Here is a 16,926-nt window from a genome sequence, read left to right on the forward strand (position 1 = left end):
TAGTTTTTCTTGCCAAAATTACCTTCAGGGGCCCTGAGACTGGTAGCCTCTAAAATGGCCCCCAGTTACCCCCACCCTCTTGCTGTTTACACCCCCGTGCAATCCTTTTGTGTTGAGTGTGGGTGGGACTTGTTGACTCATTTCTAATGAGTAGAAAGTAGCAAAAGCAATGGGATGAGGTTAGGTTACAAAAAGACTGTGGCTTCTATCCTGGGCACCTTCTCTTGTACTCTCTCATTCTGACTTGCTTGCTCTGAGGGAAGCCAGCTGCCACACTGCCAGCTCTTCTGTGGAGAGGTTCATGTTGGAATAAACTGAGGGGGGGCCTCTAACCAATAGCCAGCACTGAATTGAGGCTCTCAGCCCAGTATCTGTGAGGAAATAGATCTTGCTAACAACCACATCACTGAGCTTGGAAGCCAACCCTCCCCCAGTTGAGCCTTTAAATGATACTGTAGCCCCAATACCCTAACACCAACTTCATGAGAGGCCTTGAGCAAGAGGCACACAGCTAAGTCCCACATTCAGATCCCTGACGCTTAGAAACTATGAGATAATAGATAGTTGTTGTTTAAAGCCACTGAATTTGATGATCATTTGTTATGCAACAATAGATAACTAATGCAAGCCCTTAAGTCTAATTTTTTAACTTTTAGTCTATGCTTTTTATATAAGTTTCTTTTTAAGTTAATCTTTCTTCTGATGTCAATTTAATCACTCACATAATATTTCCTTTAAACTTCTCTTTGAGAGAAAGGAATGGCAGTTGTCAGTCTTATTCATAATTGCATATTGATGCAATTCATTTCATAATTATAATTAAGGCACAAACTTTTTATTTTGGCTTATAATTTAAATATAGCAAGAACATGGTATATTTTTAATAATCAATATTACTACTAGCACTTTCCTTTTATTAAGATGCCAATAAAACCAACAAGAATATTACTTGTCACTAACATTCAGAATCTTCTTTCATTTGCCTTTATTTGCTATACTGTCATAGATGGAACCACAGATTCTAATGTGACAATATTCTAATTCTAGGTTATTGAAGAATTGCTCCACTGTCTTATTAATCAGTTTGGGCTGCTATAACAAAATTCCAGAGTCTAGGTGGCTCAGACAGCACAGTTTTGGAGGCTGGGAAGTCCAAGATCAAGGTGAGGTGCCTGCTTCCTCATTCATAGACAGCCATCCTCTCGCTGTGTCCTCACATGGTAGAAGGGGCGAGGAAGCTCTTTCATAAGGGCACCAAGCCCACTCCTCTCTCATGACAGAATCACCTTCCAAAGTCCCACCTCTACATATCATCACATCGTGGATTAGAGTTCAACATATAAATCTGGGGGGACACACCAACATTCAATCCATAGCATCCACAATTCCTAAGCTGCTCAGCAGTTCAGAAATAAGACTTTGTTAGGGAAAAAAATTTTCAAATCAGAATAAGCCTACTCCAGTTTAAATAAAAACATTGCTGAAATAATCATGCATACATAGGAAAGAAGACCAATACGTGTAAGTTGTAAGTTTAAGTTGACAGAAAAATAAAACCCCAAGGAATAGTTACATTTAAAATATATGTCCAAAATATTAACTTAAACAGCAAGTGCTCTAAAAGTTTCCTTGGCAAAGATTTAATGTCAAAACAAATAAGACATAAATATATAAAGATTTCTAATCTTAGAGGTTTTAAATCATCATTTGTAACAGTAGAACTGGCTGAGGAAACCTTAGAGATTATGTAGTTCAATGTCTTATTCATTTTACAGAAAAGGAAGCCAGGTCTAGAGAGGTTAAGTGCCTGCCTAGTTAAGGACAGAGCCAGGATATGACCCCAGGTCTCTGACTAACAGTCTAGGAGCCTTTGCATGACAAGCTGCCTTTCATGTTTTTGTTTGTTCATTTGTTTTTTGAAAGAATATACAACTCATTCACTGATTGTAATGGTTCTATCATCTGCTTCCTACCTCTTCCTGGGACTGGTTGAATTTTTGTATCAGTTGTGTTTGTGCCAGCATCACTCTTTCCAGTTCATCTGACTTCTGTTTCATTTCCTTCCTCAAGTCCTCTGAAACGGAATCATTACTGTCAATTTCCTTCTTCAAGTGTGATTCAAACTCTGCAAGCAAATTTTTAAGGTTTTCAATTTCTTTCTCCTTTGACTTGGATTCTTCAGTATATTGAATATGAGATTCATGGAGTTTTTCTTCAAGAGTGGCCACTTTCAGCCTTAGGTCTCTAGTGGCACCTTTGATTAAGTCAGATACCTGTAAGATAAATCTTGCATTAGTTTGTAGGCAATATTCTCTAGGTAACCACAGAGTTCTCGTGGTTTTAAGAGGCTTATTCTAAATAACTGGTGTTCTCTTCTAATCAGATGAAAGCAAATTCTATGACATGTAGGCCTTCAAGATTTTCTTTTTATGTATGTATGTATTTATTTATTGAGTAAAAGTAGATTTATTCAGAGAGATACTCCATAGACAGAGTACAGGCCATCTCAGAAGGCCAGAGAGGCCATGAGGTGCAGGGTTGGGTGCTTAGTTTAAAGTAAAAGTAGATACACACTCCATAGAGTGCGGTCTGTCTCACTTAGAAAGGAAAGTGGCCACAAGGTGTGGGGCTTGTTTATGGGCTTGGTAACTTCATAAGCTAACAAGTGGAAGGATTATTCCAACTACTTTGGGGAAGGGGCAGGGATTCCCAGGAACTGGGCCATCACCCACTTTTTGACCTTTTACGGTCAGCCCTCAGAACTGTCATGGCACCTGTGGGTGTGTCACGTCCCATGCTAATATAATACAATGAGCGTATAATGAAGCTCAAAGTCTACTAGAAGTCAGATCTCCAACCATCTTGGGCCTCAAGGTCTATTGGGGGTTTACTTTTCTGCCATCTTGGTGCTAACTGCTGTGTCATTCCTTTTTTGGCTGTGCCCTGCCCCATTCTTTCCTGTCTCATTCTCCCCTCAGAGATTTAACTCCTAAATGCTTATAGGGCTGCAGAGGGGTGGAGGTCCATCTTCCATCACTGTTTTAGAGCTGAGTAGGGGCATTGGCCCTGCCTATCATGGAGTAAAAACAAGAATTTCTTTTCAAAAGTTAAGACTAAAATTTTATTTTTTTTCACCTAAAATGGCATTGCATTAGTCACTTGGGCATACTTGGAAATATACAAATCTCTGTGGCTGAACTGGGCTACCAAGGACAACTCAAGCCTTAATCAAAAGTGTCTTGTCTGGACCACTCTAGAGTAGCTTTGGGACCTAGAAATGCCTAATATTTGGGGATGCATGTAGGAGAGCATCACAGTTACAGTCTACTCAAACCATACCGATGAGTTTTCCTTTGATGTATTTCTTTTCTTTCTTGAATGTGATGACTGGAGACACCCTAGATAGTATATCTTCTAGAGCAGCACTGACCAGCAGAACTTTCTGTGATGATAGAAATATTCTGTGCTGTTCTGTATGGTAGCCACTAGCCACGTGAGACTATCGTTGGTGGTGTGCTGGTAAATGTTTAACAATGGACTCACACACACACACAAGCCAGTTTTATATCCAGTTTCCATGGTGTAAATACTGTCACTAAAGCCAGTTCCAAGTTATGAAGGTGACATCACTGAGTTGGAAAGAAATGCACACAATAGACTCTTGCTTCCTCGTACTGGCTGTTGAGCACTCAAAATGTGGCTAAAGTGACTGAGGAACTGAATTTTTCATTTTAATTAATTTTAATTAGCTGAAACTTAAGGAGACCCATGTGGCTCCCGTATTAGACCATGCAGTTCTAGAGGATACCAGAATCATTTGAAAATATACTTCTTCTCAAGATGGTACCTCTAGACAAAGAGATAAGAGAATAACTTGGAGAAGCTTCTCCTCAAAGTCATGAAAGTCTTTAGAAGGGAAAAGACTGCTTGTTTTCTTTCTCCTTAAAAAAACAAAGAACAAAAAACAGGCCAGGAAGAGCAAAGCTGCTTCTGATGAAACATATCCTTATTATTCATGCTATGGATATTGTCATAGCATGTCATGCTATAGGATATTGTCACTAATAAATATTAGTACAACAAGAAAAGCAGCCCATGAAGAATCTGGAAAACATTCATAGACCAAAGTTCCAAGGATTTTGTGAACTACTGCTTAAGAGTTGTGTATCCAAAATCTGTTTCAAATGTTAAATTTACATTAACAATAACTTTTACAAGAAATCTATTCACCATACTTAGTAATTTTATAAATTAAATTAAGATTCCTCTTTCTTCCATTAATCCAGGAACGAAGAGGGTCACTGCTAGGTCTGAACAGTAGTTGCGATAATCCAGAGGAGGGCTGACACTGGAACAGAGCAGGTTACCCTTGGGAGAGGAGGCTCACATAGCCACAAACATGTTTTCATGTTTTTAAAAAGGGAGTCAACATTGAAAAAATCAAGGGAATTCACTCACTGAATCTGGATTTATGACTTCTTGTGAAAAAATTGCAGCCCCTGGCAAGTTGGGGCCTGCCTTTCAGCACGCCCCTGCTGACAGTCCTGAGCCACCCAGGACTGCAACAGAGGTCACAATGTGAGGGGAGGAGGGGGCAGGGGCAGGAGCCAGGAAGCAAGAGGCCTGTCTAGGACAGAGCCTGTCCAGAAGAGGTGGGGCCTTGCCTGAGCCCAGGTTACCAGCTCCCAGCACATGCTCCATTGTCCCAGTAGGACTTCACTTACAAAACATAAATCTGAAGATAAAATTATTAAGAATTTCAAGACAGCATTTGCAGAGCATTAAACCTGAAGCACGAGGCCTTTCTGAGTGGGGCCCTGTGACGCTGCACTTGTCACATACTCAGGCAGCTGGTCCTGCCTCTTGTTCACAGTCAGCTACTGAAAAGACTGTACCACAACCTCTGGACACCAAAGTAGGGGCTAGTTAAGTCTCATTTGGTGTTTAATTTACACAGACTCTTAACGAGTTTATTCAAAATATGGCTTCACCACTGGGTCTTGGTTAACATACACACACACACACACACACACATTCTATGCTCAAGTCTGATAAAAATAGGGGAAACTTGACCAACACTTAATTTTAAGTTTAGGACACATTGTTTAAGAAATTATGGAGGTGTGACTACATTTAAAAATACTACCCTTCATTCAAAAATATTTAGAATTGAAAATATTTGTAATTAAAGGGGATAGGCTTTAGTGGTTGATAAACTTTTAATTATGTAAAACACCTCATTATCTTTTCATGTTAGATATTTGAGGAATTGGAATATCTAACCATGCTAATTATTAGTTATATAATTATGCTGTTTTAAAAATAAGTTTATTTTAGTAGGAAAAAATTCCATACACAGCTGGATTGTATGCTTATATAATTTATCTCAGTTATTCATTCTGGAGAATAGGCAAACCATCCTACCTCCCTAAAACTAAGGCACAATGACTATGAGGTAAGCTTCTGGATTTATAACTACAGTAGTGCTCCTAGGAGGAGATAACCAACATCTATAGTTTTAAACCCCTTAAATAATGATAAACATCATAATGACAGACCTTCATTTGTAGCTCCTCTTGTTCTTTCTTATACTTTTGGATTATTTCTTGATGTTTTTCCTTTTCAATATCAAGTTCCAGTTTAGCTTCTTCCTTAAAGAGAAGAGCTTGCTCCTGAAATTCAACTAAATGTTGGGCCCTTTCCTTGGCGAGTTCAGCTTCAATCTAGAAAACAGCATTTAACACACATATAGAGCCATTTTACCTTAAGATAAGTAAACTGAGCTTATTTTCAACTTTAATATTTTTCCTTCCAGTTTCTACTAGATATAATTGACATGCAGCACTGTATAAGTTTACGGTGTACAGCATAAAGATTTGATTTATATATACCTGAAATGATTATCACAGTAAATTTAGTGAATATCATCATCCCATATAAATACAAAATTAGAGAAATAAATTTTTTTTCTTGTGACGAGATCTTTTAGGATCTAATAATTATTAAAAATTCTAATATTATTTTTAAAATTCTAATATTTAAAAAAACCTGACTTAGAACTTGGTCCAGAAAAGTTGACCTTGGGACAAATATTCTTAGATTTTCTAAGATCTTCAAGACCTGCAGAATGAGTAGAGAAGGTAGGACACTATATTATAACAGTTTTCAGAGATTAAAAAAAAGCTTAGTCTTCTGTACATTTATAGTGTAAACTTAGTCCTTGGCAGGGACCATATAAGGAACAAAACATTGATTTTGAGGCTCATATACCAAGTTCCACTGGAAACTCAGAGTTGGATACAAGATACCAATGTTGATTTTTTAAAAATAGTCCTTTCTTGATGGAGACCAGAGACAGTTTTGGAGCCATAGATTATCATTTTAATGTGACTGAGGCCAGAAGGATGATTTAAGGAAAACACAGTCAGTGGCGCCTGTATCTAGATTTTGACTCAGAATCACAGTGCTGGAAAAGACCTTAGAAATCCCCTAGTTCATTTTCTCAAGCTTCCATGAATTGTGGAAAGAATAAACAAAGGCTTTGGATTCAGAGTTTAAATCCTGGCTCTAAATCCTGGCTCTGCCACTCTAGCTGTGTGATCTTAAGTTGTGACTATAATCTCTCCTGGTGGGGTTATAACTATTTCCCTTGGGGGTCATTATGAGGATTAAATGAGATGAAACATCTGTGTGAAGCTTGAGCATGAGCAGGAATTCAATAGTCAGTGGAGATTACTTCTACACCGTGACTTAAGTCTCTACCATGGAATCTGCATCAAATGATTGTCTCTTCTGTGCCTCAACACCACTAGGAACCATAACTCACTCCTTCCCCAGCAGGCGTTTTCATTTTCAGACAGTGCTAAGCATTAGGAAGTTTTTCCTTTCGTTAAGCCAACATGTCTTTCCCTGTGCTTTTTAACCATTGGTTTTGGCTCAGCCTACTAGAGCAAGACAGAGAACAAATCTATGAGTACTGGAGTCATTCAGGTCTAGGAGTTCAACTAGTGAGATTAGAGAAGCGATCCCAGTGACAGGCTGGCTCTAAATTTATGTTGTGCCATGATTATAAATTCTAAGAGAGAGTAAATGCCAGACAACTAGGGAGAAAAAATGCTAAACCTGACTTACTGTGACTGTGACTCTCACGCCACTAAGAGGAGAAGGAGAGAGATCAACTTAAATTTCTCAAGGGAACACTGAAACCATGGTACCAGGAAACAGAAAGTTTGCTAAGTTTGCAGAAAGCCCTTTAAATTACATAAAATGCAGATAGGAGACTAGCCCCAGTGTGGGGTCAATGGGGTTTACTGCACTGGGTGTAGGACTAAGCATTTGCCTCAAGGCAAAACAATTAACTTTTATACTCAATGCACAGAGTTATTTTGGCTCTCTCAAAAATAAATTTCTGGATTGTTTGGGGGAAAGGATACTGAAAATCATTTAGGACATGATAGAATTGTTCAGATGTATTGCTATCCGACTACAAAAGACGAGGAAAGCCTCAGGGTACTCAGAAAAGAGCAGATGTTCTTCTGAATCCCAGGTACTTATATTCACCTGCCTCTTGGTAGCCATTTAGATACGTCACAGGTGTCTCAAATAAATCGTCTGAACCAGAGTTCTTGAAACAACCCCCTCCCCACCTGTTCCCTCCTCAATGCTCCCCATCTCAGGACACAGTGCCACCACCTACCTGGTTATTCAAGTCAGTAACTGGGGCATCATCGTTCACACTTCTCTCTCCCTTACCTTCCACACAAATCCAGCACCAAGTCCTGTTCATTTTGCCTCCAAAAGATGCCTTGAATCCATCCATTTCTCTACATCTCTACTTCTACCACCCTAGTTGTGGCCACCATCACCTCCTGACTGGCCTCCTTACTTCTACTCCTGCCTCTCTCCAGTCCATGATAGACACAGCAGAGTGTTCTTCACAAAATATAAACTGGATTTTTTCATTCCTTCTTCATGGTGCATTAGTATAAAATCAAAACTTCCAGACATGATCTTCTACTGGACCACCAGCAGCCCATATGACACATTTGAGTGAATCAAGAAAACACCTTCCTTAGATGAACACAGCCTAGTGCTGGCACAGGACTTGGTGAACAGAGCCCAGGCTGGATTCAGCTCCCTCCTCTCACCTGGCCTGTGCAGTTATTCACCCCAACACCAAATACGGCAGCCCTCGACTTCTCCAACCTGACTTTCACCACTTACCCCCTTTGATAACTGTGCTCCAGCCACACTGGAGCAGGTAAATCAAGAATACACGAAAAGGGGAAGCCAAATGCAGAACATTTGGGAAAACCTGCAAGGTGTAACTTTAAGAGTTAATAAACCACAAGATACCTTGATACTATTAAAAAAAAAACCTAAATAAACACTTTTTGAGAAGCTCAAGAAAAATTTGTGCTGAGGTACTAAAATATCAAGTGTCTGAAAGATTCCTTGTGTGGTTAATTGGTACAGCCAAATAGTTATTTTAGGATAAAAAGACATCTTTCAAAATATGGACCGATGGCTCAAATTAAGAGAACAAGAATGCACACAAACTAGGCAGGACAGGACAGACTGTAAACTAGATGACAGAAGGACTTTTAAAAACAGAAGGTCTTTAAATTTCTTATGGAGAAGAGGCCATTTAGGAAATCAGCAGAGTCCCTGATGAAGATGAAACAAAAGAAGCATTCAGGGAAGGAAAGTGGTGGCTGGCTGGGTTGAATGAGCAGAATGTTCTGTTCTACCTGAGTCAGGAAGAAAGGAAATCCTCTCCTCCCTGAACTACTCTTTGAATGAGCTAGTGTAGGTAAGGGGAGGAAAAAAGGGAAGGAATAGATGGAAGGTGGAAAAGAAAAAGCACAGTAGATAGAAGAGTGATTTACTATTTCTGATTTGGTTTTTAATTTGCACAACCTGAGAAAGAGAAGCAAAGTGATGAGCTTCAGGTAGGATTTCTAAACATTTAAGACAGCTATAATGGGAAGCCAAAAAACAACTGAACATATTGACTCTGTAGTACAGAGATGACACTACCGGTTCCTTCATGATCTGAAGAGTTTGAACAAAATGATGAGCCCACAACCACAATGATTTGCTTAAGCTGGTATATTATTTGTCATTGAGAAGACGAATTCATGCCCAGTTGTCATGTTTATGTCTTTCACATGTTGATAGGAGCTGTTTGTTCAAAATATCTTAGATGGCAGGACTTCTGTTTATACAAAATAAATGAATTAGGATACTTAATCACTATGAAATCACCTTCTTTATCTTTGGTAATATTTAAATATCCAACGTTCACAGCAGCACTATTTACAATAGCTAAGACATGGAAACAGCCTAAATGTTCATCAACAGATGACTGGATAAAGAAGATGTGGTATATTTATACAATGAAATACTATTCAGCCATAAAAACTGACAACATAACGCCATTTGCAGCAACATGGATGTTTCTGGAGAATGTCTTCTAAGTGAAGTAAGCCAGAAAGATAAAGAAAAATACCATATGAGATCGCTCTTATGTGGAATCTAAAACAAAACAATACAAAACATAAATACAAATCAGAAACAGATGCATAGACATAGAATACAAACTTGTGGTTGCCAAGGGGATGGGGGGTGGGAAGGGACAGAATGGGATTTCAAAATGTAGAATAGATAAACAAGATTATAATGTATAGCACAGTGAAATATATACAAGATCTTATGATAGCTCACATAGAAAAAAATGTGACAATGAATATATATATATGTTCATGTATAACTGAAAAATTGTGCTCTTCACTAGAATTTGACACAATATTGTAAAATGATTGTAACTCAATAAAAAATGTTAAAAAAATTCTGATTTCTTTCTCTGAAATCTTTGTTTGATAGTAATATAGCTACTCCAGTTTCTTTTGATTTGTTCGAGCCTATCTTTTTTCCATTACTTTTAACCTATTTGTTAAAATATTTCTTTATATAAAAGTACATTTCTTGTTGGCAATGTATAGTGGAGTCTTGCATTTTTGTCCAACATGACAATCTCTCTCTTTTAATGGGGGTATTTAGACCAGAGCGTGGCAGACTATGGCCCACAGATGGACTTCATTTACACACAGTCTATGACTGTTTTTAAGTTAAAATGGCAGAGCTGAATGGTTGCAACAGAGACTGTATGTCCCACAAAGCAAAAATATTTATTAACTGGTCTTTTACAAAAAAAGTTTGCAAACCCCTGGTTTAGACCATTTACATTTGATTATTGATATGATTAGCTTTAAATCTATCTTGTGTTTTACATTTGACCTACCTCATCTTTTTTTTCCTTTTTCCTCTTTTTTTTGTCTTCTTTTGGATTATTTTTTTTAATTCAATTTTATCTTCTTTGCTGGCTTATTAGCTGTAACTCTGTTTTTCTATTTTTGTGGTTGGTTTAGAGTTTATGGAATATATTTTTAACTTAATGCAGTCTATCTTCTAGAGATACATCACTTCATGTATTGTATAAGAATCTAAGTGTTCTCACCACCACTACCAAAACAACAAAAGTAGTTACATGAGGGGAAGGATATGTTACCTAACCATACTGTGGTAATTATTTTGCAATATATGTGTGTGTGTGTGTGTGTGTGTGAGATCATTATGTTGTACATCTTAAATCTACACAGTGTCACATGTCAATTATACCTCCATAAAGCTGGGGAAAAGAGGGGGCTGTGATGGTTGGTTGAGGGGTATAACTAGACTGAAAGGACCCCTTCCTCCTTCCCTTAGATTCCCTGCCGGTGTTCCCCACTCACCAATCCCAACCAAAGTCAGAGGGTCCAGGAACTATTGCTCTCATCCATTCAATTCAGGCTTTTGGGGTAGAAAGCAGGATTTCAAGGGTGCAGAGTGGCCTTAGTGGGGCAAATGAAAGGAGTCTGGCTTAACCCATGAGGTAAATGGAGACATTCTCAGAGAAGGGTAGTCTACCAGGCAGATACCCCCAGGAGGGTCCGCTGTACTTCCCAGCTCACTGTCAGTTTGTCAGCCCACTGCCCTATCTCTTGGCCCATTTTTTAACTGGAAACTTCAAAGGGGATTTGTTATTTTCCCTTCTAGCCTCCATCGTCCTTTTTTCTAGCAGTAATACCTGCCTTTTTTTTTTTTTTTTTCCTCAAGGATTTATTCTTCCCCTACTGTCAGTCTCTGGGTGAAGTGGGATTCTGGCCTGCAAGGGTGAGCATGTGACCCAGTCCTGAGTGAATCAACATGCCCAGTCTTGCTAACTGTGGTAATTGGTCCAAAATTGAGCACATGGTTCAGTTAGAATCGAATAGCCACAGTGAATCTTTTGCTAAGAATGTGGGAAAGAGATGGGAGGAACTGCTGCTCCCTTCTTGCCATCAGGAGAGACAACCTTGAGTCTGAAGACGAAATCAAACTGGCAGAAAACCAGCCTGAGAGCCCTGACTCTAGCTTGGCCTGAAGGGAGCTCACCATTGAACTTTGCAGTTAAGAAAGCCAATAAATTACATTTTCACTTCAAAAAAAAAAAAAAAATCTTACAATAGTATAGTTCCATCTCTTCCTTCCCAGATATTGTGATATTGTTGTCATATATTTGGCTTCTACATGTTATAAATCTCAGATTTTAATATTTTTGTTTAGTGTATTATAATTTAAAGAAATTTAAATGATAAAAAAATCATGTATTTATCCACATGTTACCATTTCTGGTGTTCTACATTTCTTTGTACAGATCCATATTTCTGTCTGGTACAATCTTCCTTCTAAATAAAGGACTTCTTTTAACATTTCTTATCGTGTAGGTGTGCTGGTGATACATTTTTTCCACATTTTTCATTCTGAAAAGATCTTTATTTCACTCTGTTTGAAAAATATTTTCATTTTGTATAGAACTCTAAGTTGGCAGCTCTCACTGCCACCCTCCCATCCCTATCCCACCCTTCTTCTTCTTTCAGTCCCACTGTCTTCTTGCTTACATTGTTTATGATGAAAAAAAAATCTGCTGCCAGCCCTATCTTTGTTCCTCTATATATGTCTTTTAGTCTCTGGTTGCTTTTAAGATTTTCTTTTTATCACTATTTTGTAGCAGTTAGATTATAATGTCTCTTGGTGTGCTTGAGGTTTGTTGAGCTTTCTGAATCTGTGGGTTTACGGTTTTCATTAAATTTTAAGTTTTTTTAGTCATTATTTCTTTAAATATTTTTTATTCCTTCTCCTGTCCTTTGAGAATTCTAATTAGGCCACATGAATTTGTCTCACAGCTCACTGATCCTCTTTGTTTGAGTCTCTTTTCTATTTTATTTTGTTGCATAGTATCTAATGCTGTGTCTTCACGCTCACTAAACTTTTCTTCTGGGATGTTTAATCTTCCATTAATTCCATCCAGTGTACTTTTCAATCTCAGACACTGTAGTTTTAATCTCTAAAAACTCAGTTTAGATCTTATTAATATATTCCACATCTCCACTTTACATGATCAATTTTTCCTGCAGCTTTTGGACATATGGAATACAGTTACTGTAATTATCTTAATGTCCTTGTCTGCTAATTCTAATATGTGTTTTTCTGAGTCAATTTTTATTTGTTGATTTTCTACTCATTATGAGTCCTATTTTACTGTTTCCATGCATGGCAATTTTTGATTGGATGCCAGACATTGTGAATTTTACCTTGTTAAATGCTGGATATTTTTGATTTGTATAAATATTCTTGAACTCTGTTCTGGGATGTAGTTAAGTTTCATCGAATCAGCTTGATTTTTTAATGTCTTCCTTTTAAAATTTGTTAGGCAGGACCAGCTCAGCATTTAGTTCAGGGCTAATTATTCCCCAATACTGATTCAGGACCCTTCTGAGAAGTCTCCCCAGTGCCCTGGGAATTATAGGTTTTCTGGTCTGGCTGGTGACAGCAGGCATTATTATCTGCCTTGTGGAAGCATCTGGTACTCTTCTCTCTAATCCTTTCAGATGGGTCTCTCTGGCTTTGGGTAGTTTCCCCATATATATGCACTGATCATACATATACTTAAGGGAGATCTTTGCAAATATCCAGCATTCTTTGTGCAGCTCTCTCCTAAGAACACTATTCTGTGAATTTTAGCCAGTTTGATCTCTCTGGACTCTTAGTAATGTCTCCTCAACAGAGAATCTGCCAAATTCCACCTGGATTCCCACTCCCTGCATCATGGCCTTAATTTTTTTTTCAAGGCACTATGTCAGGGCAATCATGGGTTACCTTGTTTATTTTCTACCTCCAAGAATCACTGTCCTTCACTGACTGATGTCCAGTATCTTAAAAACATTGCTTTCTATCTTTTCTCCAGTGTTTCAGTTGTTTTAGAAAGGAGAGTAAATCTGGTTCCTCTTAGTCCATCTAAGCTGAATACAGACATTTTGGACTTTATATTTAGCTCTCATTTTTTAAAGAGGGGAGTGGCATCAGTTCTCATTTCCTAGCTGTATAACTTTGGTAAATTACCTAACTTCTCTGATCCTTATATTTTTCCATGTGCAAATAGGAATAATAGTGTTATAATGATTAAAATTACATTGATGAGAGGCATTCAGCACAAGGCTTGGCATATGGTAAACACTCTAATAATGGAGACTATTTTTATTATCTAGATTAAGGGTTTAAATCAGATGACATCTGCAGGCTATTCCAGACCTAAATTTTTATGATTTTATTAATTCAGTTTTGAAAATTACATCGCATAATTTAAAAAACTAAAGTGTGCCCACAATATTCATTTTAGCTGTGTATTTATTATACATAAATGAAAATTGAAATTTGTAAATGACAATTTTATCCCTGTCAAATTTTATTTTACAAGTTGTCCTTTTAAATTTCACTGAAATACATTACGAATTATTAGGCCATTTGGTTTTTCCATTTTGAAGAAGAATTTAAGATTTTTTTTTTGCCTCCCCCCCTCAGTGCTAGAATTGTTTCTTAAAGTAAACTTTTTCTCTCTGTATTTTTACTATCAATCCATTTGCTTAGCCAGGAAGTAAGTTTTGTTTAACTATTGGTTTCTAAAAACTCTATGTACTTTTACAACGGGGGCAATAGTATAATTTTAAAATGTTCCATGATGTGATACCTTAGTAATAATCTATGAAAATATTTGGTTGGAATTTGTTTATGGCACTGCAAAGTTATAGTAAGAGACTACCATTTATTGTAAGCATTCTGGCTATAGATTTTTTAATCACAACATTTTAGCTGAAAAGTAACACCACTTCATTTGGAGCCAGTTTTAAATGTTCAGCATGCACATTAACTTGCTTTCCTCACATCAGAACAATACTTGAAATAAACAAAAATCCATGACAATTAGTAAATATGCAGTTATTTTAAAATGTGCCATCCTTGTTGCATAGCAACTATTGATTCTATTATGTTCTTTTTATATACTCTAAAATAATTAAGCACAGGCACAAATTGCTATCTACTTTTTTTTGAATGTTAAAAGCGTTTAAGTTACGAAGTTTATTCTTATATGTGTATCATATATTTGTAAAGGGAACATTTCATTCCTACGCAGAGGCACAGTGACCCAAGAAAGAGACAACAATGTCATATTAGTGATTCTTCTTTCTCATGAGAGGACTTTCAGGGAACTTTTTATTCATAGTCTCAGTAACTAACAACCAAGCATAACTGGCATTTGTTGACTTTATTGCTCTGGATCTTGATTTACTGCTAAGCTAAATGATGAGATCTATTAACAAGAAGTCATGCCCTTTCAACAAAATGAAATGTCCATTTTTATTACAGAGAATTATACAGGCCAAAATACATCTATGATATAATTAATCTATTAGAAAGATATCATGGTCTTTTTTTTAGCATTTTATTTCATTAATTTTTTTTTGAGGGAGGAGGTAATTAGGTTTATTTATTTATTTATATTTGGAGGAGGTACTGGGGATTGAACCCAGGACCTTGTGCATACTAAGCATGTGCTCTAGCACTTAAGCTATAGCCTCCTTACTTCGTGGTTTTAATAAGAGCTTAGAGAATCTTACATAGGTTTATTTTCAGTAACAAATCAACTTAGTATAAAGGAAGAACCTAAAACTTTTAGATGGTCAGATGCTGCATTAGCACTTCAGGGATGGGCACAGTGAGCAGCAGTACTAGACCCTAGCAGTACTAGGGTCATGAATGCAGAGATTCCACATGTAGATTATATCTGAAGGTTCTTGGTGGGTGTGACCATGGAGATGAGGAACTTCTTACATAAGCAAACGCAAAAAAGTTCACTCTGTCAATCTAAGAGGAGCTCAGGAGCTTGAGGGAAAGGAAAGATCTGTGAATCTCCAACCACATTAATTCCATCAGTGAAATTCCTGAGTCAAAATATGGGACATTTACAATATCTATATATATTACTGCCAAGCTTCCCTCCAAAAGATTGCTGTAATTTTCAGTCCCTTAAACAGTTAAGAATGAAAGACTATCTCATTAGACTTCACTACAACGTAAAACTGAAGTAGTAAAAAATAATCTCTGATTGCTTTAATTTGAATTTTTTTGATTGCTAGTTAGGTCGATCATCTTTTCATATTTTTAAACATGGATTGGTAAGTATCGGGGAAGTGAATAAGAACAGACTAGCCAAATGAATACACTGAGGCTAAAAAAAATTAAAAAGAAATAAAGAAGTGTGGGCTTTAGAGAAGCAGGAAAAGAAAAAGCCTATGCTACAAAATAAAACAAAATAGTAATGAGACACTTAAAGCAACTTCAATCCATACTCTCAAATTTTAATTGTTGCCTATATGGAACTGTCACTATAGTGATCATTTTTGTTATCGCCTGAATGTGCTGTCCCCAAAGGACAAGGGAAGGAGGGCTGATTTATACTCAGTACTGGCTGAGTATGACCAACTGTGTGAAGACCGGAAGTGAAAGTGATAAATTTAGAATTGACCTGATCCAGCAACAATACCTAAAGGATTTCAATCTGTGGATAGCAGAGTGGGGGATTCCAGGTGAAGATGTTAGTTTGAAGGCAGCTACCACTGGTTGCTTGAGGTTACAAGTTATAGGGTCTAGTCACCAAGGAGAAGAATCCGATTACCAAATAGGTTGTCAGGGCTTCCGTCAAACAATCTGAATTTCAGAAGCCAGCTCTAGTTCTAGATGCAAGTTAAGGCATAATCAGAAAACCAAGACAGGAGGCTAGAGCTAGGGATAGGTGCTGGGAGGGGACGAGAAAACGGCGGGGAGGTTTTGACTCAGTGTGCACCATAAGGCCTAGAGATCAATCAGGAAGTATCAGAAGTTGATGACAGGGAGATGATGTCTCTACCTCCACGACTAGAGCTGTGTGCATGGCCTGAGAAGGCAGGGGCTAACAATTTAAAAAATATGATTTGTATTCTTTAAAATGATGAAAGCAACACACATTCATTGTTGAAAATTTGAAAAATATAGACAAGCCCAAAGGCAAAAATCAATGTAATTTTTTCATACTCTAAGAACAAACATTTTCTTTGTAAGTAGTGAGCTAAATATTTATTCATTTTATTTGCCAAAAGTTCATACCTGAATAATTTTAAGTCAATTTTCATTCTCTTATATTATTTTCTTAAAAGCAGAGAAATTATAAGAATGAATTAATATTCCCCTGCTTTTAGGATGTGGTCAAATGCAGATTCTGTCACTTTATGGGAAAAAAATGTAAATATTTATAAGTAAAAATTACACTTTTACATGAGAATCAAGAGGTATCTTCATCTTACATAATTTCAAATTATATTTTTATCTTTTTATTTCCCATTTGTTGTCTAATATTTTTGAAAACACATATATCATAAGCATGTTTGGTCTAGGAAATTCCAGAAAGAATCAAAAAAGTGCATAGAAGCAGGGAGGGTGTAACTCAGCAGTACAGTACCTGCTTAGCATGCA

General features: G+C 37.2%; 1 protein-coding gene across 2 annotated transcripts in view; it reads right to left on the bottom strand.

Moving 5' to 3' along the window:
• Positions 1 to 16,926, bottom strand: part of LEKR1 (leucine, glutamate and lysine rich 1) — a 200,489-nt gene that overhangs the window by 15,639 nt on the left and 167,924 nt on the right. For both annotated transcript variants that reach the window (XM_014562369.2, XM_032485637.1), the window contains 2 exons: positions 5,559 to 5,723; positions 1,974 to 2,273 (listed from right to left, as the gene is read on the bottom strand). In XM_014562369.2, the coding sequence (XP_014417855.2) occupies positions 1,974 to 2,273; positions 5,559 to 5,723 (465 nt within the window). The remainder of the gene's footprint in view (positions 1 to 1,973; positions 2,274 to 5,558; positions 5,724 to 16,926) is intronic.

The sequence above is a fragment of the Camelus ferus genome, chromosome 1 (genome assembly GCF_009834535.1).
Source record: "Camelus ferus isolate YT-003-E chromosome 1, BCGSAC_Cfer_1.0, whole genome shotgun sequence".
In the NCBI taxonomy this organism is placed as follows: Eukaryota; Metazoa; Chordata; class Mammalia; order Artiodactyla; family Camelidae; genus Camelus; species Camelus ferus.